This window comes from Natator depressus, chromosome 11 (assembly GCF_965152275.1).
Source record: "Natator depressus isolate rNatDep1 chromosome 11, rNatDep2.hap1, whole genome shotgun sequence".
NCBI lineage: Eukaryota > Metazoa > Chordata > Testudines > Cheloniidae > Natator > Natator depressus.
The window spans coordinates 32,781,902-32,809,700 of NC_134244.1; the positions used below are offsets into that span (position 1 = coordinate 32,781,902).

At 41.4% G+C, this 27,799-nt stretch overlaps 1 protein-coding gene across 1 annotated transcript in view; it reads right to left on the reverse strand.

Annotated features, from left to right (window-relative positions):
* The window catches only part of PLA2R1 (phospholipase A2 receptor 1), a 72,919-nt gene that overhangs the window by 39,931 nt on the left and 5,189 nt on the right, over positions 1 to 27,799 (reverse strand). Inside the window, exons 2-9 of the mRNA XM_074967423.1 lie at positions 27,392 to 27,775; positions 24,039 to 24,206; positions 22,173 to 22,337; positions 13,010 to 13,123; positions 12,321 to 12,464; positions 11,874 to 12,062; positions 9,111 to 9,268; positions 7,510 to 7,617 (exon numbers count right to left, since the gene is read on the reverse strand). Of these exons, the coding sequence (XP_074823524.1) occupies positions 7,510 to 7,617; positions 9,111 to 9,268; positions 11,874 to 12,062; positions 12,321 to 12,464; positions 13,010 to 13,123; positions 22,173 to 22,337; positions 24,039 to 24,206; positions 27,392 to 27,775 (1,430 nt within the window). The remainder of the gene's footprint in view (positions 1 to 7,509; positions 7,618 to 9,110; positions 9,269 to 11,873; positions 12,063 to 12,320; positions 12,465 to 13,009; positions 13,124 to 22,172; positions 22,338 to 24,038; positions 24,207 to 27,391; positions 27,776 to 27,799) is intronic.

The window sequence follows — 27,799 nt, forward strand, 5'->3', positions numbered from 1 at the left end:
TGTTACAGCTGCATGCTTTTTGTTTTCAACTGAAAATGGAATGTTTACTTAATACTAAAAGTGGCCTCAATGCTGACCTTTGATACGGCAAATCCTCCTCCTTGTTATTTACTTCTTATTATTTTCCTGCTCTGTTTTCAAATATAGTAAAAATGCCAATAGCGCAGGATAAAATAAATGAAGCACATTATAGCTATTACACAGATCTAATTTTTTCAGCCAAGATGTTCACATTGGGGAAGAGATGACAGAGCTTTTGTAAAGGAAAGTCATGCCCCACCAATCTATTAAAATGCTTTGCGGGTCTCAACAAGCACATGGACAAGGATAATCCAGTTGACATAGTGTAGCTGGACTTTCAGAAAGCTTTTGACAAGGTCTCACACTAAAGGCTCTAAAACAAAGTAAGTAGTCATGGGATAAGAGGGAAGGTCCTGTCATGGATTAGTAACTGGGTAAAACATAGAGAACAAGAGTAAGAATAAAGGGTCAGCTTTCACAAACGGAGAGAGGTAAATAGTAGGGTCCCCCAAGGATCCGCACTGGGACCTGTGCAGTTCAACATATTCATAAATGATCTGGAAAAGGGGATAAATAGTGAGGTGGCAAAATTTGCAGACAGTACAATATTACTCAAGATTGCTAAGTCCAAACCTGATTGTAAAGAGTTACAACGGGATCTCACAAAACTGGGTGACTAACCAACCAAATGGCAGTAGAAATTCAGTGTTGACAAGTGCAAAGTAGTGAACATTGGGAAACATAATCCCAGTTATACATACAAAATGATGGGGTCTAAATTAGCTGTTACCACTTAAGAAAGAGATCTTGGAGTGATGGTGGACAGTTTTCTGAAAACATCCACTCAGTGTCCAACAGCAGTCAAAAAAGCTAACAAATTGTTAGGAACCATTAGGAAAGGGATAGAAAAATGTCACAATGACACTGCATATATCCATTTTACACCACAACTTGAATACTGCATGCAGTTCTAGTTTCTCCATCTCAAAAAAGATTGATTAGAATTGGAAAAAGTACAGAGAAGGGAAACAAAAATGATTAGGGGTATGAAATTGCTTCCATATGAGGCACATTTTTGTGGTGTTTTGCAGATTTCCTTAGAGAATGAGGACTGAAGTGCAGATATAGAGTGAATGTTTTGTGAGAAGTTGATGAACAATCCTTGGAGCTTAAATTCATAACTTTGCTAGACACTAAAAATCATGGCTTATTACAACAACCTATAACCCACTAACAGTCCCCTGCACTGGGGGTTCTGGGGTGTTAACAGGTCACTTCACTTTGAACACTCCCCTGAAATATGCATTAATTACTTATGCTCAACAATGTGTTCCACCTTGTATTTAGCTGTGACGCTCTGAATACATTTCCCTAGACCTGAAGAGCTCTGTGTAAGCTTGAAAGCTTGTCTAGCTCACCAACAGAAATTGGTCCAATAAAAGATATTATCTCACCCACCTTGTGTCTCTTTCACTTTTGTTCATCAATTATACTTGGCATTCCAGCCCTAAAATGAACCTCCTTCTTTCCTATGTTATTTTCTGCAGGCATGGTAACATTAATAGTATCAGTAGTGGGAGATGGGCCCTTTTTACCACAAATGCCAAGTAGTAAATAAGAGAAATGCCTATTTTAGTGCCATGCTATGGTAGCTTTGAACATGTCAATTAAATTACTGAGGACCATAACTGCTCATGGATATAGATGTATGCAGTGTTGCCGTAGCTGTGCTAGTCCCAGGATATTAGAGAGACAAGGTGGGTTAAATAATATCTTTTATTGGACCAACTTCTCAAAAGCTTGTGTCTCTCACCAACGGAAGTTAGTCCAATAAAATATGTTACCTCACCCAACTTGTCTCTCACTTCTCTCTCTGTCATCAAGTAACTGAAAGCTCCAGAACTCCTACCAGAAGCTGGTTTAAGGAAAGTTCTTAAAATCATTGTTTTTGGACAGATTGCCATAGAGATGCTGACCTTTGTTACAAGACATTTGCTCCCTGTTAACAAATAATAGGTTAGTTAAACTAATAGTTAAATTAGTAAATAAATAAAAGTTTCAAAAGAGCCAGATAGCTCATGGTGAGTTGAGAGAAAAGGAAAAACAGTGATTTCTGCAATTATTGGCTAAAACTGCACTGCAAAAATCAGAATCATCAGCTGATCAGAAGCACAAGAGATTTTAAATGCTGATCAGTCTGAGAAACAAGTAATAAAATCAACAGAAGATAAAAACCTCAGTAAAACAGATAAGACTAGAAAGCTTCATAAAGACAAACAAACATGCCTGGGCTAAGAATCCTGGAGATAAAAATAAGAGGTATAATGAATTAAAAATAAGATGTGAGACAAGCCACCAGAATTTACCTATAGTTAGTTAATGTACATCAACAATGACAGAGAAAAGGAAGAATAAGTAAACCCAGAAGAGCCCACAGAACGAAACCAAGAATAAAGTTAACTTTCTTACTAGTAACAGGCAGAATTTTCTATGACATGAGGCAGCTATGCTAATAAAGAAAACAACTACAGTTTGGGGATGCAACATCCATTTAATCAATGCACATAGAGTAGATGGAAAAAGAAAACTAATTAGCAAGACAGAATGTCCAAAATAAAAATATAACTTACGGACTACTTTTGATCAAATGCACACAACTGCTTCTATCAAGTTAAAAATTAACAGACCCATAGAAATCAAGGAACTATACCAGGCTTGAGCATGTTTTACAGGATGAAAAACAACAGAGAGCAAATAAGAGGTAACTCGCACAATACATTCCACTATTTATGACCTATGAGTCAGACAGGTGAGTTCTGATCCTGGGAGGTACTTCACTGCCTTTTGCAATGGTTGAATGCCTTGAAATCACACTAAATTGAGAGTACTCAGTGTCTCTCATTCATGGCTTGGTCTAATTAAACTGGCTCTGTTCACCCCATGAGGGGCAACGGAGAGAGGGAACAAAATAAAGAATATCTTTCTGAAGAAAAATGTAAGCGTGATGAGGTACATAAACCCAACACGGGGATAGAAGGAGCAGTTCTTGGCCTACATAGTCCCACCCTATTGCACCAGCAGAACCTGCTCCAGCTGGAGCAGGAGTTTAAAATAGAGCTGGACAGCTCAGAAGGGTGAGGAGGAGGGATAAGAGATAGGATAGAATAGGAGATGGACTGGTAGGGGAGCCCAGGCTCTCAGGTTTGCTGTGAGGGTGGTATAAACCCCTCTCTCCTTGAGATAAGGGGATTAAAGACATTGTAAGCCCTGAAGTAAGGATGTGAGGCCTTTGGGGGCCCTCAGTTGGGCTGGAAACTCCTTTTTGGGGGGCAGGGGGACTTTGGACTTCTATACTTCGTTGAACTCTATCCCAGAAAGGGATGATTTCATGGGTGACCTGGCTAGAGGGCTGAGTTAGAATCTGTGATGCTGGATGACCAGGTCAGATCAGGACCCCAGGCCAATTCACTTGTGTATTAGTACAGATCAAAGTAATGTGTAAGCGTGTATTGAGATGTTTAAATGTCATGAAAACTAGTGGAATGTTATGTATTGTTTTCACTTATTTGTTCCTATTATAATGTAATAGCAAACATTTACTTTGTGTATACCCCTGTAACTAAAGAATCCAAAGAAATCTTGTGAAATACTAATGAAGGACTTAAGGACTTTAACAGAAAATGTTAATTTCAAAGCAAGTGGCAGTTATGTGATGGTTGGAAATTAGAAGGCTATGTGAATTCCTCACTCATCATCAAAGGAAAAGTCCATCTGGGTAGCGACATTGTCAGCTTGTTTTCTGTGTGAAGATACTTTAAATTTGGATTAAAAGACCGACCCTTTATCTCTGGACTGTTTGGATTATAACAGGACAGAATAACTAAATGAGAAGACGGAGATCCCCAGAGTTATTCCTGGTAGCCCTGAGAGATCTTTAGGAAACTGGCAGATTACTATATCTCTGCTACCATTTGGAATTATAGACTATGATTCTCTTGTACATATATTTTACCTGCTTTCAACAACTCATTGTTTTTCCTAGCTAATAAACCTTTAGTTAATTTACTATAGAATTGGCTGCCAGCATTGTCTCTGGTGTAAGATCTGGAGTACCAATTATTGTGGGGTATTGTGGGGTCTCTTGGGAGAAACCTGATGTGGTGTGATTTTGGATTTAAGTGAACTTTTATCACAAAGTCCAGTTTGTCTCGGTGGTAAGACAGGCTGAAGAATCTAAGGGGACTGTCTGTGACTCCATGGTAAGACTGGTATAGTGATCCAGGAGCTCACATTTGTTACTGGCTTGGTGAAATCTAATTATAGAACACACCACCAGTTTGGGGTGTCTGCCCTGTTTTCTGACAGCCTGCCTTGAGGTAGGCACTCACAGTCATGAGCGACTCCAGACAGTATGATAGTATCTACTCGAAGAGAGACTGCCACCATGCTGGAGTGACCACTGGCAGGTAATGCTGGAGATAGGGGACAGTTGCGACCCAGGGACCTAACCACTTGCCAGTACCACTCGTAATCAACAGCCCCGTCACAGCAAGGAAATTTTTTTTTAAATAGAATATGTTTGTGTGAAATATTCAGATGGAACGAAAAAGAGTGTAGTGACTAATGGGTCAAATAAATGATAAATTTGTAGAACCTGCAGGTAGCTGGAAAGACCTAAATACAGTAACTCCTCTCTTAACTTTGTAGTTATGTTCCTGAAAAATGCGACTTTAAGCGAAACGATGTTAAGTGAATCCAATTTCCCCATAAGAATTAATGTAAATGGGGGGTTAGGTTCCAGGGAAATTTTTCCCACCAGACAAAAGACCACACATGCACAGTATAAGTTTTAAACAAACAATTTAATGCTGTATGCAGCAATGATGATTGTGAAGCTTGGTTGAGGTGATAAAGTCAGAGGGTGGGTTATTTCCCAGGGAATGCCTTACTGCTAAATGATGAACTTCAAGGGTTAACCCATTATTGTTAACGTAGCCTCACACTCTACAAGGCAGCACGAATGGAGGGAGGGGAGACAGCATGGCGGAGACAGAGACACACACCGTGAGAGAGAGAGAGAGAGAGAAGTGCGCATTGCCCCATTAAGTGCGCTGACCCCACGCTAAGTACACTGCCTTTTTAAGTAGATCAGCAAGTTGAGACAGAAGCTTCTGCCAGGAAGCTCCCTCCGTCCTGAGCCCTGTCGTGTCTCCCCCCTGCTCTATGAAAATGGGGTAAGTGGAGTGCAGGAGCAGGGGAGAGGAGGACACCCTGACATTAGCCCTCCTCTTCCTCCCTGTCCCTGCTCCGGGGAGCAGCTCCAAGGCAGAGGGCAGCAGCAGCACATGGCAGAGGGGTGAGGGGGGTGGAAGAAGAGACACAGCTGAACTGCTTGGCAATTGATAGCCTGCCACACAGGGAACTTAAGGGAGTGGGGAACTGATGGGGGGCTGCTGGTCTACCCTCGTTCCAAGCCCCCACCTGCTAGCTCCAACGGGCTGCTCTTCCTGCAAGCAGTGGACAAAGCAGGCAGCTGCCAAACGATGTTATAAGGGAGCATTGCGCAACTTTAAATGAGCATGTTCTCTAATTGATCAGCAACATAACAACATTAACCAGGACGACTTTAAGTGAGGAAAGGAGTACTTGCGGCACCTTAGAGACTAACAAATTTATTTGAGCATAAGCTTTCGTGAGCTACAGCTCACTTCATCGGATGCAAGTGAGGAGTTACTGTACTACAAAAAACTCTTGATACTTGAATGTTAATCCAAGTTCTTCATTCAGCAGTGCACTACTGAATGATAATCAAAGGTCATACTACTTCTAATTAATAAGGAGAACCACTATTACCTAAAGATGATGAATGATGTCACAAGGCCAAATTCTGCATTCTTTTCCCAAGCAAACTCCCATTCACTTCTGTCTACTTTAATCTAATGTAAATATTTGTATTGGCCCCATCCCCAGGTATTTGAATGCTTTACTAATTTTTTAAAGCATACACATGAAATTTGCTCTCTCTCTCTCTTTCCCCGACTTCATTTATCTTCAGTAGGAGTTTTACCTGAGTAAGTACTACAGAATTTAACTCAAAAATTATTGACTAGCATGGGAGAGAAAAGTTGCCCACACTTGAATTTGATGAGATCTTTCCTGTGCTTGCAGCTTTATAAAATATAAAGAATGACATATTCTTACTAAACTGCAAGAATCTTAACAACAGCCTGTGCCCAAGAGCTGAGGTGAAGGAGTAGGGTCTTTGAAAGAAAAAGGTATCTGTAACAATTCTGACAGTTCAGTGACTTTAAATAATTAACTGCTAGTAACGGTAGCATCATAATACCATTTTCTACTTTTAAACACAAGAAGGAAACAAGATTCAGTGAACTCCGAATCTGTTCTGTGATCAGATTTTTAAACTTCATTTTTAACAATACTCACAACACACCTTAGAATGACAAAACACCTGAGAATAATAAAGTATATTTTTACTTGATATACCTCAAAATAGAGATTGGCCCAAGTGAAACGCCCTTACACAAGCACCCTAACTATGGGGAATTTTCTATTTGGCTCCAGCTGCAGATCCAAACATCACAAAGTCTCTATCTCCATAATGGTCTGCACAGACATCTAAGTTCTTAGCAGACCTGAATCTGGGGGAAAATTGGATCTAGGTCCTAACTTTTTAGCTTGGTCCCGTCTCCAATTTAATTGAATCTGTCATGTTTCTTGACCTCTGCACATAGATTTGTTAATCAAATATCGAAAGGGAATGCAAAAAAGGGGGGGGGGAACCATTACATTGTGCAGCAATATTCCTTTACAACTAAAGAAAGGACAAATATTTTTATTGAAAAAGCTTTTATAAAAAACTTCTCTATAAAGTTTGAGCACTTTTCAAGGACACCAAAACCCATCAATCCCAGAATCTTTCTTTATATTGTGTCTGTTGAACAAACTGGTAGCAAAAACAAAAAACTTTTACCAATGGACCACATGGTTTAAAAAGCTTGAATTCCTATTATTTTCTCCCTTTTAGATAGCTTCATGCCTTTCCATTTGTTTTACGAAAGTGAAAGGCAAGTGTAAAAGTTTGAGTGTAAAAGTTCATTCTCCATACCAAAGAAATTGATTGTTTTTCACCCTGACATTCCACTTAAAACGATGAAAACCATGTGGGAGGTGGGGCATCATGTAACAGTCATTATTTGCACAGATGGTCTGCAAGAGTATTTTAACTTTTGATCCAGAAAGAAACAGGAACTTGGGTCATAACTTCAGACAAGTTAAAAGGAGCACTTGCAAATCTTACATTAATCTTTGGTTTATACATTTTTAAAGCCAACAGTAGGAATGAGATTTTTCCTGGGAAAACTCAAGTATATTTTTTTATGTGAAAAAGCAAACATGTTAGTTATATACAAATATGTAAAGGTTTCCTATTACATTTTACAAAGTAAAAAAAGCACCAAGCAAACTCACCTCTGAACAGTCTGATTCCTCCTTGGACGTGTCATTTTCAAACCGTCCTGCTATTTTACAAATGTAAAAATATCTATCCTCACAATTTTTAACTTGCCAGTGTCCTGCCTAATAAAAAAAAACCAAATAAAAAACCAAATCAAACACACACACGATTAAGTAGTTTCTTTTTCTACTTAACAGGCCCTTTTGAATGAGAGAATAAACAGTCAAATTCTCCTCACTTGATTCCTGTGTTTAGTCTTCCCATTGACTTCTGCAAAAACCTTCAATGATACTATTTGTGTGAGTAAGGCAAGAAGGATTTGTCTCTCTGAATATTAAAATGAAATGCCCTTTAATTGACTGAAGCCCATGGGAGCTGCTGTTGCTAGCCCTCTCAGAATCATGTCTTAGATGTTTCTTAGCTACCACTGGGTCTGACTCCTTTTTCGTGCACATAGTCTTTACTCAAGCAAGTATATGACATGCACAAAATGAATGCTTTAAAAATTAAATCTTGTGCCTCAGTCTCTGCTACATTGCACTTTCTATAGTCATTTACACCTGTGCAAAATGGGTGAAAAATGCCCATGTGTATCAAAATTATAATTTAATTAAATATTATCTTCAGCACCAAGACATTGGGCCTGATCTTCCAGTTCTCAGTTATTAAGAGTAATCCTTGGTTTCTGTGGGACTGGGCTACTCCCATGAGTAAGGATTAATCAAATGAGGAAGGGTTTGCCGGACTGGGCCCATTATTAGGGACTAGATAAAATTTCTGATAATTGTGCAGAATAGTGTATTCTTTGGCAAAAACATACTTTACTATAAAACCTGAAAATGGTGTCACATGGCATTAAGGAAAGAGTTTATTAGTGGGTTTGAGCATTACTGAATTCCCCTTTGGCCAGATAAAATATTGGCAAATGTTTTTAGACATCCTTGTTTGGCTAGCAGGAACTGTAATTTATTTATTTTTTTTTTTAAAGGTTAAAAAAAAAAAAGGTATGCATATTGCTCCCAGTCTCAAAATCTCTGGCAGATTTGGAGAACAATCCTGCTGCCACTAAAAACAATGGCAAAACTTCCAATGACTTGGAGTAGGATTGGACACTATATGCTGCTCCTTGATGTATATTTTTACAAGATGTTCCATAAACTGCTATAAATGCCGAGAACTGAGAGCAACATGAAACCGGCACACTATCAAAAAAATTCATTTGGAGCTTTCAAGTTAATAACCTAAACATAATAAATTAAGATGCACTTTATATGGATTTTAAATTATTTTCTCTTCACTGAAACAGAACTACCCACTGATTTTTGTCTTTTTCCACATGGCAAGCATTGCTTTTATTCCATTTCTTATTGAAGATGAGGCCCAATGGTTATGATTCATTCTTTGTTTTGTTTGTGTATCAGCAGAGTCCTAAGAATGATTTTTAAGGCTATATCACACTTTTCAAGACTCAAGAGTCATTAAGCATCAACAGGCAATGTTGTAATGTGGGCGGGGATGGAAAAATATATGCACATTAAAAAGCCCGAACACTGATCATGACCAAAATTGATTACCATAACTTTATTTTTAAAGGAAAGGAGGAAAGAAAACTTACAGATCCTTGCGCTGAAACACAAAGTTGACTTGTTCTCTGAAAGATATTAGGCTCTTGTTTGTGCCAGTTAGTGAAGGTTACTGAGGAGCCATCAGACCATTGAAAAATAACTGGGGTTTTATTACTGTTCAAGCCAATCCATGTTTCGGTTACATTTTCTGTAAAAGAGATTTCAAATTTTGATGAAGCAGAAGTAAATGCCAATTATTTCCATAGGATTAACAGCACCTTTGAAATTCTGCATTTTTTTAAAGTCAGTTTCACCTTTTTTTCGAAAAATAAATTACACAAACTTTCTGAAAATTTACACAGAGATATGTTTCTGCTTCACTTTATAAAAAATGGCTTCAAAGTAAACCAATGTATATGATGTAAATGCCCATGGGGGAAAAAAATATTAGGAGCATATGCATGCAAGGGGGAGAAACATAATATAGAAGAGAAAGTTGGCCATGGAGTAGTATCCTTTTTAGGGCTATCAGCAATTAAAATAATTAATCATGTGATTAAAAAAATCAATCACAATTGCACAATTAATCGCGCTGTTAAACAATAATAGAATACCATTTATTTAAATGTTTTTGGGATGTTTTCCACATTTTCAAAAATATATCGATTTCAATTACTACACAGAATACAAAGTGTACAGTGCTCACTTTATATTTATTTTTTATTACAAATATTTGCACTGTAAAAAAGAAATAGTATTTTTCAATTCACCTAATACAAGTACTGTAGTGCAATCTCTATCATGAAAGTTGAACTTACAAATGTAAACAAATTTGTTTTTCTTAGCGATTGGCTGAACAAGAAGTAGGACTGAGTAGACTTGTAGGCTCTAAAATTGTACATGGTTTTGTTTTTGAGTCCAGTTATGTCACAAAAAACAACAACAACAAAAACCTACATTTGTAAGTTGCACTTTCATGATAAAGAGTTTGCACTACAGTACTTGTATGAGGTGAATTGAAAAATACTATTTCTTTGGTTATTCATTTTTACAGTGAAAGTATTTGTAAAGTGAGCACTGTACACCTTGTATTATGTGTTGCAACTGAAATTAACATATTTGAAAATGTAGAAAAACATCCAAAGTATTTATATATAGAAATATAAATATAACAGTGCAATTAATTGCAATTAATTTTTTTAATTGTGATTAATTTCTTTGAGTTAATCATGATTAATCGACAGCCCTAATCCTTTTCCACCCAGCCTCTGTGTCTGGGAATTAATGGGAGCTCTGCTCTACATGGCTGGGGCGGCATGACATCTTGGAAGAGCTACTGTAGATTCCCTACTCAGGGCAACTTAAGTTGCAAAGAAAAAAGTATCATAAGCATTGCTGCTTTGAGCAGTAGTAGTTCTTGCTCCATAGCTTTTACACAGGGATTATTACTGAATTAAGTAAAATCCCATGCTATTGTACAGGTGTAATTTGTAAAGTGTAAAAAAAAAAAAAAAAAAAAGCAAAAATTCCTGAGAACTTAAGAACTGGACAGGAACAGACCAGGAATTCCAGTGATGATTGAACCTGGCGATACTGTAAACACAACGTAAACACTCAGCCATGCTTGTAGGTGTTTCCATCATTTCAGACTGACTCAGACATTCGAGGCTTCAGAGTGACAATCCTGGAATTTTACTATATAGATGCTTGGGAGCAGTTTGCAGGGGCCCAGCCAATAGTAAAATGAAAACCACAAGAATCAGACTGCAAAGGTCTTACTCAGGACTTGCTCAGAAGCTAGAATATGCCAAGATCTATGGTAATAGACACTTGACCATTAGACTCTGTTCCCTCCAGGAGGTTGAACTAGTATCAGTGTTTTCTGGAGCCTTACAAAAGGGCATTGAAGTGCATGGGCTAGTGCTCTTCTTTTGCATGAAGGGGAGAATATGGCCCTTCACTGACTTCATACACATCCATTTTGTTTATTTAATTACAACTGTGCTCATTGGGGTAGCAGATGAGATAGACATCTAATTCTTGTGAGGATCCTAGAGCAAGGGTGGGCAAACTACGGCCCAGGGGCCGTATCCGGCCCTCCAGATGTTTTAATCTGGCCCCATAGCTCCTCCCAGGAAGCAGGGTCAGGGGCTTGCCCCACTCTGTGCGGCTTCCGGAAGCAGCTGCAGGTCCCCTCTCCAGCTCCTACATGTAGGGACAGCCAGGGGGCTCCATACACTGCTCCCACCCAAGCGCTACCACCACAGCTCCCATTGGCTGGGAACCACAGCCAATGGGAGCTGCAGGGGCAGTGCCTGTGGACAGGGCAGCACGCAGAGGCACCTGGCTGTGCCTCCCTGTAGGAGCTGGAGTGGGAACGTGCTGCTGCTTCTGGGTACTGCTTGAGGTAAGCACCGCCCAGAGCCTGCACCCCGACCCCCTCCCACACTCTAACCCCCTGCCCCAGCCCTGATCCCCCCCCCCACTCTCCGAATCCCTCAGTCCCAGCCTGGAGCACCCTCCCGCACCCTGAACGCCTCATTTCTGGGCCCACCCCAGAGCCCCCCGCAAATTGCGTGAGCATTCATGGCCCACCACACAATTCCATACCCAGATGTGGCCCTCGGGTCAAAAAGTTTGCCCACTCCGTCCTAGAGAGAGCAGGCATTGTAAGTTCTTATTCTATCGAATGTCTGTACAAGACGAGTAATATCATGCCTGAGTCATGTGGAAACCCATCATTAAAAGAACTTAATCAAAAAGAACTCGGCTATTAAAAGTAACACAGTTTAAACTAACTCTCTAGCACTTACCATCTTCAAGAAGGTTAATAAGTAACTCCACATCTGCCAAGGAAGTTATACTAATGAGGTTGCTATTATCAGTCTGGCAAGAGAGTAAAGCCTCATTCCAGTTCTTTTCCTCTTTATGAAGTTTGTAGCAGTTGCGGTTGTAGGGATACCAGCCAGTGTTACAGCGGGTAGGATGGTACTTCCATATATCTTAAACAATAAAAGATAAGAATATATTACACAAAATTAATTTCAGGCTATGCTCTATTGTTTTCATAATACAGTCATAGCTTTTTTTTTTATTTACAAAAGTAGAAATATAAAGCCATCCAAGGTAAAGACAGAACATATCCACATACGAACATGCAGCATCATGTATCAAAATACAAATACACAATATAGATGATACTTTTGTTTGTTTTTTTACAATAAACCCACCAAATGAAATATTACCATTGACAGACTTACCAAATGTTTCATATGCTGTACTATTTCCATATTTTTTGCATACATAAGGCAATCCAGATTCACATTTATAACTTTGCCAGTCATACTGCGCCTTTAAATTAAATACCACACAGTGATTTTCTCCAAGTGCGCGATCGGTGAGATCTACAACCAATTTTAAAAAACGTAAAATTAACCACAATTTACTTTTGAATTGAAAAACAGGCTTATAATCTTCTACAGGTGTTATCATATTGATACACAACCACAAGCCCTCGTAAAGTAAAACAAGTTTTATTGCTCAGCACTGGATAATGCAAAGTAACTGATTGAATTCACAGGAATTGGATGGTTGAACATCACAATCTATATTTGCTGGTACATGTTTGCTCACTGAGTGCTATCCCATGAAATACCTGAAAAGTTCCAGTGTCCATTTTCTGTGGAAATGAATAGCCTTGAAATATGGGACAAGGGATGTCATAGGGCTTATCATATTAACGTGAGACTAATCAGTTAAAATGCCAATAGAATAGATCTTTAAAATACCCTTTAAAAAGTCCAATTAACTAAACCCTGATCTATGTCCCTGGAGTTTTGGATACCCCTTCAAACGAAAACACAAAAAAGGCCAGTACTCTTATAAATTTCAGGTAGAGAGAGCATACAATTACAATGCAATAATACAGAGCAAGAGGAACATCAAGTACTTGATCTCCAGTTCAAGAATGCCAATGGTGCTCCATCGGACCACTGCCAGCCAGCAGATTCATCCAGTCTATTTAGCCCTGTCCATAGCAGAATTCCTTTAGTGCTTAACTTTTCTGAAATATAAAAAATAAACCAAACCATGTTGAACATTTCAGATGCAGATATACTGTTCTGATCTCTCATGATGGTAGCAAAACAAAGCTTAAAACAAGTCTCCAGAAGGCTTAGGAATGCCACTGGCATTTAATCTTTGCTCTTGAAAATGTTCTATTCCATTACTAATCAGTATTATACTGAAAGACAACTAACTCAGCCAGTCACAGTGTAGGGATAACGTACTTTCTTACTCATAAAATATACAGAAGTTCAAGAACTGCAAAGCATGCAAATCTCTCCAGTATCATTCAGTGCTGCTGCCCTTAGAACTCAAAACAGCCATATGTCTGCAACAACATGATCTCTTCACCTTCCATCGTGTTTCAGCTTTTCTTGCTCATTATGAATGAAATATAATTTTAAGTTCAATTATAGTAAAGAACAAAATTGTCAGACACTTAGATGAACATAATTTGTTGGGGAAGAGTCAACATGGTTTTTGTAAAGGGAAATCACGCCTCAATAATCTACTACAATTCTTTAAGGAGGGTCAACAAGCACGTGGACAAGGGGGATCCAGTGGATATAGATTTTCATAAGGCCTTTGACAAGGTCCCTCACCAAAGGCTCTTAAGCAAAGTAAGCTTTCATGGGATAAAAGGGAAGGTCCTCTCATGGACTGGAAACTGGTTAAAAGATAGGAAACAAAGGGTAGGAATAAATGGTCAATTTTCAGAATAGAGAGAAGTAAAGAGTAGCGTCCCTCAGAGGTCTGTACCGGGACCAGTCCTATTCAGCATATTCATATATGATCTGGAAAAATGTTAAATAGCGAGGTGACAAAATTTGCAGATGATACAAAACTACTCAAGATAGTTAAGTCCCAGGCAGACTGTGAAGAGATACAAAAGGATCTCTCAAAACTAGGTGACTGGGCAATAAAATGGCAGATGAAATTCACTGTTGATAAATGCAAAGTGATGCACATTGGAAAACGTACTCCAACTATACATATAAAACGATGGGGTCTAAATTAGCTGTTACCACTCAAGAAAGATCTTGGAGTCACTGTGGATAGTTCTCTGAAAACATCCACTCAATGTGCAGGGGCAGTCAAAAAAGCAAACAGAATGTTGGGCATCATTAGGAAAGGGATAGATAATAAGACAGAAAATATCATATTGCCTCTATAAAAATCCATGGAACGCTCACATCTTGAATACTGTATGCAGATGTGGTCACCCCATCTCAAAAAAGATAGACTGGAATTGGAAAAGGTTCAGAAAAGGGGTATGGAATGGCTTCCGTATGAGGAGAGATTAATAAGACGGGGACTTTTCAGCTTGGAAAAGAGACGACTAAGGGGGGGATATGATTGAGGTCTATAAAATCATGACTGGTGTGGAGAAAGTAAATAAGGAAGTGTTATTTACTCCTCATAACACAAGAACTAGGGGTCACCAAATGAAATTAGTAGGCAGCAGGTTTAAAGCAAACAAAAGGAAATATTTCTTCACACAACATGCAGTCAACCTGTGGAACTCTTTGCTAGAGGATGTTGTGAAGGCCAAGACTATAACAGGGTTCAAAAAAGAACTAGATAAATTAATGGAGGATAGGTCCATCAATGGCTATTAGCCAGGATGGGCAGGGATGGTGTCCCTAGCCTCTGTTTGCCAGAAGCTGGGAATGAGCAACTGGGAATGGATCACTTGATGATTACCTGTTCTGTTCATTCCCTCTGGGGCACCTGTCATTGCCCACTGTCGGATACTGGGCTAGATGGACGTTTGGTCTGACCCAGTATGGCCGTTCTTACGTATAAAAATATTCAGTGCCTTCACCTGTACTGTAGACATTTCAAATTCTATTGTAATAGGAATTTCAGAGAGTTTCCTCTTAGCCACATCCTATTATTGAAAGAGATAATTGTTGGGATTCCCTCCAAGACCTCTTTCCACTCGGCTTCCCAAGAACTCAGTTTGACACCAGACTTTGTCACTCAGGTATCTTCAATTGGCATACAGCAATGCTACGCTGAGTTGATCAGGCCCAAACGCAGTGGGAATGGATGAAGGGTACAGAATAGCTCCAAAATTACACAGAAACGCTCTCCCGTTCTATACGTATCTCATTGCATTTAGTATACATTGCATCACATGTTTTTGGATTGGCTTGGTTAGTTTGAGCTGTCCATGCATTGTCCAACCTGACCTCCTCTTTACCACCTCTTTACATTCCCACCTTATCTTGTTCATCATTATTTTGTTTGTCAAAAATGGTTCCCTGGGTGTCCTCCCTCTTATCTTGGCTGGTCCAGACATTCTGTCTTTTTAGTCTAATGATCTGTTTACCTCCAAAGTCTATCTTCAAGAAATGGGGCCTCCTTCTATGTGTTAATCTCTCATGTCAGGCCAAGTCTCAGCTACAACAACAGGAAAAAACTGATATTTGTAGAGAGGGGAAGTATCAGGATTCAGAGCAGTCTTTAGAGCACAAACTAGAAGCCCAATTCTGCAACCCTTTACCTATACTTATATTCCTTAGTCAAACTAGAAATCCCATTGACTTCAAGGGTTTTAGGATCAGACTCTAAAGGAAGCTCAAAAACAAAGTCTCATTTAAGAGACCCTTTCTACAAGCAGGAAAACAAATATATCAAAGACTAAGAAAGTGTTTTCTGTTTATGAAGAGAGTGTCATTCCCCCATACCCGATATTTACTTAAAACCTGCTATATCTTCTCGTCAGCCCAATCCAGTTAGTACAGGTACTGCAGAAGAAAGATTTTGACACAGGGAAGAAGGTAGTTATAGCCTGAAATTAAAAGTCTCTCTCACTGTATTTGTGTAATTCGCCAGGGAAAATGAACACACCTGTAACTTCCTGTAATGGGGGCACTCATCTCTTGAGTGCTGGCTGTGAAACTGCAGTCCTTTTCTTACCGCAGGTACCCCCTGCAGTCTGCCAGTCAATCTTGGCAGGTCTTCAGCAGCTTGTCCTTCCGGCCAAGTCACTAAATCCAAATGAAGCCCTTCTGCAGTACCAAAGTGTACAATAGTCTATTTGCTCTCACTAGGGTCTTGAGCCCTAGCTATGGGCCCATTAAATTCGGCCCTTTGTTCTGGCTCCAAAACAAGGTCTATCCCTTTCTTGGAATTTACACCACTTTACCTGTGGCTCTTAGGGGAACCTAGGCTCACCCACTACTCCGGGTTCCAACCCAAGAAGCCTATAAACAGCAGCCATGTACTACTTATGCCAGTCTGTTGCAGCTATTTTCCTGGGTCTTTTCTGAGTATCAGGCCCCTTTTATCTCCAGCCCTATTTCAGGACCAGCATCCTCTGGTTCTCTCTCTCTTCTTCATTCCATTGGTCCCAACTAGGAACTGACGTGTTAAGGTTCTGAAGTGTCTTTTTTCTAAGCCTGGTGGGCTCTGATTAGCTGCTTCTGTGAGGTTTCTCTAGGCAGGCCTGGAAGACCCACCTTTGCTGTTCCTTTCCTGTTATTTCCTGGGGTGACACGTAGTAGGACTGTGAGGTCTCCCTTAGTGAGCTGCAGAGGCCAGATACACCCAGTCACATACCTCCCCCCCATAGAAAGGAGTTGGGGTGGTGGTTCTGTCTGAGGGGAAAATCCCCTCCTTTCCAGGCTTTGCCCTGCTTCCTCAAGGTCTTGTCTCCCAGACCTCTCTACCCAGAAAGCTTTTGCAATTTATGCTCCCTGGGAGCTCCCCTGCTCCAGAGCCAACATACATCAAAAGGTGAATTTGACCAAAGTTACCCTTTAACAATGTTCTCGAGCCAGGGGACACTTTTTGTTTAGCTATTACAAGGAAGTCAGACAGGTTCTTGGCAATACCCTTGTCTTCCTCAGAGAAATATGAAGTGACGAAAGCCTGGAGTTCCCCCATTATAGGTATCCCATACACTGCACGTAGTCCTCAACAGTCCATGGCATGCTGTAATTTATGATGTGCCGAGTGTTCAGCTAATTGAAGCCTTTTTTCATCTCTAGAGTGGTTAACAGAATTGGGATTTCATGAGAAAGAAACTTTTCTGCTGTGGCCTCCTGAGCTGGAGAGGACTCTCCCTGGGTGCACCTGCGTGTACAACCTTCAGAGATAAGGCTGTCGCTCACCACATTTAGGTCCCTTTCAGAGTTTCCAAAATCCAGGGATTGCACTGTTTTGCCCACTGCTTGTAGTATCTGGCTTAGCAACACCTACTTTTCTTCTTTCTGTACCAATGCTATTTTATGGATGAAATTCAGTATTTCAGGATCACTTTTATCTTCTTGTTTCCTCTAGCTATAGTTCTTCTTTTTAGCAGGGGTCCAGTTGTGGCTTTGGCTTGCAACTTTATTGTGATCTCATATCATTAGGCCTATAATGGACTAATGGCCTATACTAGGCTCTTAATTACAACTGGCTCATGTCCCTCCTGGCTCAATCCATCTTCCTGTTGTAGTGTTTGCACTCTGCACGATTCCAACTCTTTTCAAAGGATGGGCTACATTAGCCTCCAGGCTTTCCCACCCTTTATCTTTAACCCTGCTAGACTTCAACCCCAACCAGACCTAAAGCAAATTATGGAGCTAAGTCAGCAACTTCTGCAGCAAACACTGCTGTTCCCCAGTCTCTTTTTCAATTATGAGATGGGTCCTGTTCCCACTGCATTGCTTGGGCTAAGATCTGGTCCCTTGAGGAGTGCATCTCTTTGAGTTCCTACAAGACCTTGACCTTTTGAACCTGTAGGACAGAGGTGGGCAAACTACGGCCCACGGGCCACATCCAGCCTGCAGGACCCTCCTGCCCTGCCCCTGAGCTCCTGGCTCAGGAGGCTAGCCCCCAGCCCCTCCCCTGCTGTTCCCCCTCCCCCCACAGCCTCAGCTCACTGTGCTGCTGGCACAGTGCTCTGGGAGGTGGGGCTGCGAGCTCCTGCTGGCAATGCAGCTACAGAGCCGTGGCCTGACCCGGTGCTCTGTGCTGCGCGGTGGCATGGCTGGCTCCAGCCGGGCAGCACGGCTGCCTGACCTGGTGCTCTGGGAAGCGCAGCTGTAGCATTGCCAGCCACCAGTGCTCCAGGCAGTGCAATAAGGAGGCAGGGAGCGGGGTTGGATAGAGGGCAGGGGAGTTCAGGGTGGTGGTCAGGGGCGGACAGAAGGCGGGGAACGGGGTGGTTGAATGGGGGCAGGGGTCCCGGGGGGGCAGTCAGGAAGGAGGGGGGGGGTTGGATGGGGCGGCAGGGGGAAGTCAGGGGATGGGGCAGGAGTCCCAGAAGGGCCGTCAGGGGCCGAGAAGCGGGGGGGGGAGGGGGGGTTGGCCGGATCTCTCAGTCACTCCTGAAGTTTGTTTGCTCTCTTCTATTCCAGCTGCAGCAGCTGCTTCAAATGCTTTTGCATGGTACTATATTGTCCGATCGTCTTGGTTGGCTGATGGCTTCTGTCAACTAGTTCCCTGTTCCCCTTAGCTGTCTGGTGGCCATCGGCCTGGCATTTCTTGGACTCTGAATCCCATAGCTGTTTTAGCAGCACTACCTTCACCTCTAAAGCAGCGAGGGAAGATCTGATTTGGACATCATACCACCTCCTCTCAGCCTAGACTCTATAATTGCTGTCCTAAACTGATCATTACAAGTTGTGCCATGGCTTTGACTGTCTTCAATTCAAGCTCTGTCCCAATCTCAGAGCTCTGTTTTCCTTCTAAAATAGGGGTTCCCTGGCCTTGTGTATTGGCTGCCACCATGACTGATCTCTCCCAGTAAGGCTGTGTTGGGCTCTGGTCACCTTTTTCAGGTGTCCTGTCCAACACTTGGAGTATTTTAAACATCTGTCTACACACCCTTAACTGGTTGGGCTTCTTGAATGCAACCGTATGCTTTCTGCTGAGGAAGACCCTGTTAAGAATATAAGAACGGCCATACTGGGTCAGACAAAGGTCCATTTAGCCCAGTATCCTGTCTTCAGACCGTGGCCAATGCCAAGTGCTTCAGAGGGAATGAAGAGATCAGGTAATCATCAAGTGATCCATCCCCTGTCGCCCATTCCCAGCTTCTGGAAAACCAAGGCTAGGGACACTTCAGAGCATGGGGTTGTATCTTTGACCATGTTGGCTAACAGCCATTGATGGATCTATCCTCCATGAACTTATCTAATTCTTTTTTGAAACCAGTTATGCTTCTGGCATTCACAACATCCCCGGGCAATGAGTTCCACAGGCTGACCATGCATTGTGTGAAGAAGTACTTTCTTATGTCTGTTTTAAACCTGTTGCCTATTAATTTCATTGGGTGACCCATGGTTCTTGTGTTATGTGAACATGTAAATAACACTCCTCTATTTACCTTCTCCCCACCAGTCATGATTTTATAGACCTCTACCATACCCCACCTTAGTTGTCCCTTTTCTAATCTGAACAGTCCCAGTCTTTTTAATCTCTCCTCATATGGAGGCTGTTCCATGCCCTTCTTTGTACTTTTTCCAATTCCAATATATCTTGTTTGCGATGGAGCAACCCGACCTGTATGCAGTATTCGCCACGCGGGCATACAATGGATTACAAAAGTAGCATTATAGTATTTTCGGTCTTCTTATCTATCCCTTTCCTAATGGCGCATAACATTGTTAGCTTTTTGACTGCCACTGCACATTGAGCAGATGTTTTCAGAGAACTATTCATGATCACGCCAAAATCTTTCTTGAGCGGTGACATAATTTAGACCCCATCAGTTGTATGTACAACTGGCATTATGTTTTCCAGTGTGCATTACTTTGCATTTTATCAACATTGAACTTCATCTCCAAATGCGTTGCCCCTCACCCAGTTTTATGAGATCCCTTTATAACTCTTCACAGCCAGCTTTGGACGTACGTATCCTGAGTAACCTTGTACTGTCCGCAAATTTTGCCACTTCCTCTATTTATCCCCTTTTCCAGGTCACTTATGAATATGTTGAACGGCACAGGTTCCAGTACAGATCCTTGGGGGATCCCACTATTTACCTCCCTCCTCTGTGAAAACTGACCATTTATTCTTGCCCTTGTTTCCTATCTTTTACCCAGTTACTGATTCATGAGAGGACCTTCCCTCTTATCTCATGACTGCTTACTTTGCTTAAGAGCCTTTGGTGTAGGACCTTATAAAAGGTTTCCTGAAAGTCCAAGCACACTATCTCTTCTGGATCACCCTTGTGCACATAGTTGTTGCTCCCCCCCCCAAAGCATTCCAATAGATTGATGAGGCATAATTTCCCTTTACAAAAGCCATGCTGACTCTTTCCAACAAATCATGTTCTGTGACATTTATGTGTCTGATAATTCTGTTCTTTAATATAGTTTCAACCAACCTATTTGCCTGGTACTGAAGTTAGGCTTACTGGCCTGAAATTGCCAGGATCACCTCTGAAACCTTTAAAAAAAAAAAATTCGTGTCACATTAGCTATCCTCCCGTCATCTGGTACAGAAGCTGATTTTAAGTGATTGGTTAGATACCACACTTTGCAGTTCTGCAATTTCATATTTGAGTTCTTTCAGAACTCTTGGGGGAACTCCATCTGGTTCTCGTGACTTATTACACTTTAATTTATGAATTTGTTTCAAAACCTCCTCTACTGACACCTCAATGTGGGACAGTTCCTCAAATTTCTCATCTAAACAGAATAGTGCAAGTGTGGGAATCTCCCTCATGTCTTCAGATCTTGGATATCAGACATCTCATACTTGATGCAGTTAAATGCTTACCCCTGTCTCTTCATCCTACCTTGATGGGATAGGGATTTGAATCCCACTTCTGGCACAAAGTTGTAATCAGGGCATTCACTGCCTGATCACCTCCTAGTATCTATGTGTGGTAATGCAGTCATTTTCTCACGTCTGGCACCCCCTGAAGGCTGCCAGCTGACTTTGGCAGGTCTTCAGGGGCTTGGCCTTCCAGCCAGGTCACAAAGTCCAAATGAAGCCCTTTCTGGGGTACTAAAGAGTCCAATAACAAACAGTCTATTTGCCCTCGCTAGGGTCTTCAGCCCTGGCTTTGGGTGCTATAAATTCAACGCTTTGTTTAGGGTCCAAAACAAGGCCAGTCCTCTACTTGGGGTTTACATACTTAAACTTACTCCAATCTGTCGCTGCTATTTCCCTGGGTCTCATCCTACTGGGCCCCTTTTATCTTCAACCTTATCTCAGGCCCAATTCCCTCAGGTTCTTCTCTACCTCCAGTCAAGAGAGGAGCACCCTTTTTCAGTCCTCTGGTCTCAGCCAGAAACTGACCTGCTAAGGTCCTGCAGCTTCTTTTAGTTAAGGCTACTGGGCTCTGATTGGCTGCTTCCATGAGGTTTCTCTAGGCAGGCCTGGAGGACCCACCTCTGCTGTTCCTTTCTTGTCACTTCACTGCTTCCTGGGTTGGGATGTATAGGACTACAGGGCTACCTGTATGGAGCTGCAAAGGCCAGATACACCTCAGCATGCTTCCAAAAAGGCTTCAGTTTCAAGAATGAAATAATAAGCCTTATGGTAAACCATTTGGGAGGGGAAAGGATTAAATACAATAACTACATCCTGGAGTAACACATACATAAACCTTGGACTTTGTTTGTTAAGCCCATAGCTTACTTGCACTCAGATTTTAAAAAGAATTTCACTGGAACAAATGGTGTGGAAAGGCCCTGAAAACAGAAGTGGGTAAGAAAAAGAGGTGTATATGCTAGATATTGGTGGCTATGTTGCAGCACCTCTTTGCAAATCTATGGAAACCCTTCTGCATGAACTCACTGGTTCGGGCTCCACAGGTCTAGGTCTTAGTAATGACTAGCCACTCTATACAGCCGGCTCCTCAGGCAACCTGACTGAAATATCCCAAAGCTGTAAAGTTTTGATCTAGACTTGGGTCTGAACTTCTCCATAGTCTGGGATGTTTGGGTCCGGCTTTTGGTTGGGGCCCATTTCTAATAAAGAGCAGTATTTGATACAAGGGATGAAATCCTGGCCCTTCTGAAATCAATAGAACTGCCCAGCTAAACAAGCAAAATATATATTTAAGTAAGTTTTACCATAACTACACATCTACTCACCGCTTATATACTTCTGTTCTGCCATGTCTGTGATACTCAGCAAATCTCCTCCTTGTGTCTGACAGGCAACACGTGCCTCATTCCAAGAAAGAATAGAAAAAAGATTGAACTGATACCAAATTTGGGTGTCAGGGTTCTTCTCCCAAAAAATATCACTACCAGGCTCTGTGTGAAAATCAGTTAAAAACAACACGATGCAACAAAACAATTACAGAGAATGCTATAATATAACAATCTAGTTAATGTTGAACACAAGAGTGAAAATGCTATTGAAGCATGAGTTTGAACTAATTTTCAATGTTCCAGTGTTAAAATCACACAAGGAAATAGGATGTTATGTGAATTTTAAAAGAGACTTTCCACCTATGTAAATTAACTGTTCAGCTTTTCACAATGTTAGTGAGTACTAGGGGGAAGGTCCTCACCTGGTGTAAATTGTCATAGCTTCACTGCAGTCAGAGCTATAACAATTTGCACCAGCTCCTAGAAGCGTAATGGTGAAACTAACTCACAGTGAATTTTGTAGGAACAGGCGAACCCCCATCCCCACAGCCAGAGGGGAAAGGTAGTTACATCTCCCCTCACCCCGTACCCAAGAGGACTCTCTGTTAAGGGATGAAACACATTATGAACAATTAATGAAGGCAAGGCTGGTAGTACTGCTTATTAAGATTTCCTGACATTTCCCCATTATAAAACCCTGTTTTCACTTGATTATTACTTTGCTGAACTCTAACCATTTGGGCTTCAATTTTCCACTTGTTTGTCTGTCTCAGGCAGAATTTTTTGGGGGGGAAATCTGGCCAAAATAGCTCAGCTGTTTCCGGGAACATAGGTAGGGGAAAATATGTTGACCTACCAATCTTAAGAAATTCTGGAGACCTTTTCCTTCAAAAAGCTAATGTCCCCTTGGCTTTGGAGTGGGGATTTGAAATTTGGCAGTGGGTGGTCTTTGGTGTCATGATGTGTCTTTTGCTATCTGTGATGGGGCAGCTGCCCCACACTATCAGAAAGCGGGTTAAAAGCAGCCCTAGGGAGGCTGTGCCAGAGCCAACTAATTAGAAAGGGTCTGAGGGGAACAGCCAATCATGGCCCAGCAGGCTCATATAAGAAGGGCTGCAGGGCAGAGCAGAAGGAGTCACTCCCTGGAGCTTGAGGAGGGAGGTAGACTGGGTAGACTGGCTGCCTTGCAGGCTGAGGGCAGCAAGCACCCTGGATGTAGCAGTGCCGCAGGCTGAGGCCCTGAGGCTAGGGCAAAGAGGGTGCTTGGGCCACAGGGAAGTGGCCCATGGAGATCCACAGAGGAGACAGAGGGGATGCAGTAAGTGGCTGCTATCTACAGGGTCCCTCCCGCCCTGCTCCTCGCCACTGGGGAAGTGGCTAAACAGTAGACTGCGCTTGCCACGGAAGGAAGTGGCTGGACAGTGAATTGCAGCTCCCCCGGAAGGGGGCAGAACCAAATGCCAAATAATGAGCCTGTTAAAGGCAGTGTGTGACCAAAAGCAGTTTAAAAGGTGTACTGTAGTCAAAAACAGTCGAGGCCCTGTACAGAATGAATCATCATCCACCTGCATGCTGTGGAGAAAGTCTCCATAGATAGTCTGGATGGGTGGGCTGGTAGAAAGGCAAGATAGTCAGTGGAGGTTAGTGGACATCCCTTGTATTCATATTTTGGTCTAGGGATCTGGATTTGAGTCTCCGAGATAAGCATAAAGAATTATAGTAATGGCTATAATTCTTTGAAGAAACATCCATACTAATAGAATGGCAATGATCTTGCAATTCATAAAACAGCTTGCTCTCCTTGAACTAGTGTATAACATCAGACAAACTTTTATTACAAAACAGAAGAAAAGCAGTACCTACCAGCATTTGGGCAAAACCCCCATTTTTCATCTCGTTCATACTGACTTGTTGTGGCACACCAGTAAAATTCCCTGCTCTCTCTGGTACATTCGTAGTACCATTTGTTCTTATATTTAAATGGAAAAATACAAGGGAAACCAAGAGAATTTCCCAGCAGGGTATATGTTTCTACAATAAATAAAATAAAAAGGAATAAAATCAGGTTAGGGAAATGAAAAATCTGTATCAGTCAAATACTAGTTTCTTTTCTACTTTTTTTTTTTAAACTTGATATCACAGCAATGCTGTTATTAAGACTACAGCTGCATACCCTACATCAGCAGAAGTTTATTTTTTAAACAATTCCATTCAACCTAAGACTTTCAGGCAATTTTTCAAAACTGTGGCCCTGATTTACTACTATAAAAATGTATATGCAAAAAGTAATTATACATACAAAATCTGCATTTGTGACTAATTGCATATAAAAATGTCCATGCAATTGCCTGATCTGCATGCACAAATCCTTTTAGATACATTTTCAAGTGCAGGGGGGCTTTGAACATCATAGCCTTATTTGTATATATTCAATGCCAAACAATTTAACCCCCAAGAATTTTATGGATTTCTACTGTTCTTGAATTTTCCCTGTTTATTCCTCTCTTCTATAGTTCCTTGACACTAGAATTTTAATAAGTGTATTTTAGCAAAGGAAAAAAAATATTTTACAGTGTGAATGGTAACAATCTGACTTTGGGGAAGAGTAACCAATGCGATCTGAATTCACGATATCTTTGGTTAATGCCTTTACAAAACAATCTAGATATTTTTCCGACTACATTTTCATTAACAAAATATAGAAAAAGTTAAGTACTTCTGAAAGCTGCAAAGAAGCTTTACCTCACTAAATAATTTATTAACTTCACAATATTGATCTTCAGTAAAGGGGAATTTTTAAAGCACCCCTTTTTTTTCTTTTGCACGAAACTAATATTTGTGAAAGGTGCTGGACTGATAGCCTGGAGATCAAAGTACTCTGTCTACACCTCAGGCACAGCATACACAGTGTTAGTTTCCCAGAGCTGATGGCAGTCTGCCTCAAAAAGGGTGGGAGAGTAGTTTATTCACTATGAATCTCGTTCAAAGCCCAACAACGTTAATGGGCAGTGTGATAAACATGGGAGATAGCTGTATTATTTTTATGAATATTATACATACCTCATTCTATTTGATTACTATCATGCTATCAGTCCTGAGTGATTTTTTGCACATCAGCAGGAACCCAAAATCAATGGCTGGAAGCAGCCAATCACCAGTATTTAAACGATATAGGTGTCAATACCTTTGAAGGTTTATCCCTATCATGCTCTGATCAGCAGGCTGGCTTAGCAAACCCAAGATGGTGGGGTAATCCAAGTGGGGAAAAAATGAAGTAAAGGGATTTAGGATGGATTAAAGCCTCAGCCCTGAATCTCAGAGGGAGACAGAAGGGGGCAGTGATTGCTGAGAAGACACCGATCCTCCTCTCCCAGATGTTGGAGCACAGGGAAGAGCCAGGCCTACCTAAATCTTGAGAGAAATGCTGAGATTAAGTAAGATAATGTTTGTTTAGGCCTTTTTGTTGTTTTAAACCTTTTCTCTCTGATTGCTATGTTTCTATAGATGCATAAATACGATTTTGTTTTAATGAAGCTGTTCTAACTCACTGCATTTTTATGCTGCTTACAGCTCCCGACAGGAAGTCTATCTCAGGGGCCAAACCTAGTTGGACCTGCTGAGCAAACATGGTTTTGCAAAATGGGGTGCTGTAATCTGGAGAATCAGCCTAACAATGGGATAAACTGCAGGAGAGAAGTGCAGTTGCTGGCCCTGTCACTTGAAAAGGATCCTCATGGAGAGACTGAGTGAGGGGTCAAATGTACAGCTCATGCTGGAAATGTGACAGTGAAACAATTTTATCTCTGTATCTTTGTATTCTTTTTATGAATGTTAACATATTTGGATGCTTGTATGGTCTGCAAATATGGAAACCCATACTCTTTAGTTTATATGCCACACCCACCAGTTAGCCAACACCAGATCAAAATACCCCTAAACTTTAAATGTTTGAAATCTGAGCCTGGATCCTGAAATTTGCTCTGGGTCCCTCTCTTTCTAATAGGAAAACCAAAATACCAATCTCCATACCCCAGTGTTTCAGGTGTTCAAAATCCAGATCTCGAGGTTGCCAGTACTCATATGGCTACACTAAATTGTGACCTCTGGTCGATTTTGTATCTTACAGACGGGAGCCTATACCTTCACTAACTTGCTCTCATTACACTGGGGAGGTGAGGTCACGACTGCTGGGCTTGGTGGGGCAATGGGGTGGCTCTACTATTCTGTGCCTGTTCTGGGTCTCTGCCCTACTCAGAACAGAGGCACCTGGAAACTGCAGGCAGCTGCTAGTGCTTCCACATGCTCAGGAATGTTCCTGTGCTGCCTGCAGTTCCCTCTTTGGTAGCTGTGCTATAGAAGAGTGAAGCTGCAGGCTCAGGAGAGAACAGGGATTGCCACTTCCCCTGCAGGATCGAGATGGGAGGACAGCTGATGGCGCCTGAAACGTAGGAGGAATAGGAATAGGGCTGGTTGGAGGAGGGCACTGGAATCTGCACGGGTGATGAAGGCTGCTGGAGCCTTCAGGGGTTGGGGGAGAGGGAACATGTGGCAGCTTGCTTGGGCTTGCCTGGGTTAGGAAGAGGGAGCTTCTGGAGCCTGCCAGGGTGCGACTGGAATTACCAAGAAGAGGGCAGACTGCAGTTTACACAGGGAAAGGAAAGAAACTGGGGAAGGGAGTGCTGAGCGCTTAGGAAAGGTGAACAGGGGGTCAGAGAAGGAGAGAATGGTGGCCAGGAGTTAAGAGAGGGATATATGGAGTCCATGTCAGGAGGAAGATAGAGAAATTCCCTCCTGACATTTGTACACACACGTTTTGTGTTTGAGGTTGACTTTTCCCTCTTGAAACATAAATGCATGCACTGAAATGGAAGGGGAGGGAGGGAATGATGGGATCTGTGAAGAATTTGAAAGTCAGCACCAGACTCAAAGTACTTTATGCTTTTTTAAAAATCAAATCTCACGATTATTTGTAGTTTGCCTGAGGATTTTTAAAATCATAGGGCTTGTAATACTGGGATCCTGATCCAACTTGTGGTGCTTTATAATACTGTATATAAAAAAAACCACACCCCACCACTAATTTAAAGACTCAGCATGATACAGGTCAGGAATGATGATGATACAAGATACAGATCAGAAATGATAATGTCTCACCTTGCTTCAGGGAAACTACAAAATTCTAATGGCAATGTGAATGGAGACTGTTTTATTTTTACCTTGAAATGGACGTTCACAAAGATCTTCATCATAGGACATGTACTGCTTCCACTCGTGATTAGTGATTCTTTTTGCCACAATGTGTTTGCCATTTTCAGCTGCTAGTTTGTATTGTGATGCACCAACCAACAGCTTTCCATTACAGTTCCACCATAATGAATGCTGAGCAGAATCACATTCTAATAGGCTTAATGGTTGTTCTTCATTACTGATGTTCAGTCCTAGACAAGTGCTTCTGCCTATGTTGAAAAGATGACGTTTCGATACCCATTTCCACAACATATATTTGGAAAGTTGATTGCAGTCTTCAAGAACAAGTCTAACTATATCTGCTTTAATGCACAGGTTGAGATGTTCACTTTGGATAATAAACATCCCTTTGTCTGGGGAAAAAAGAAGTTTCAGTT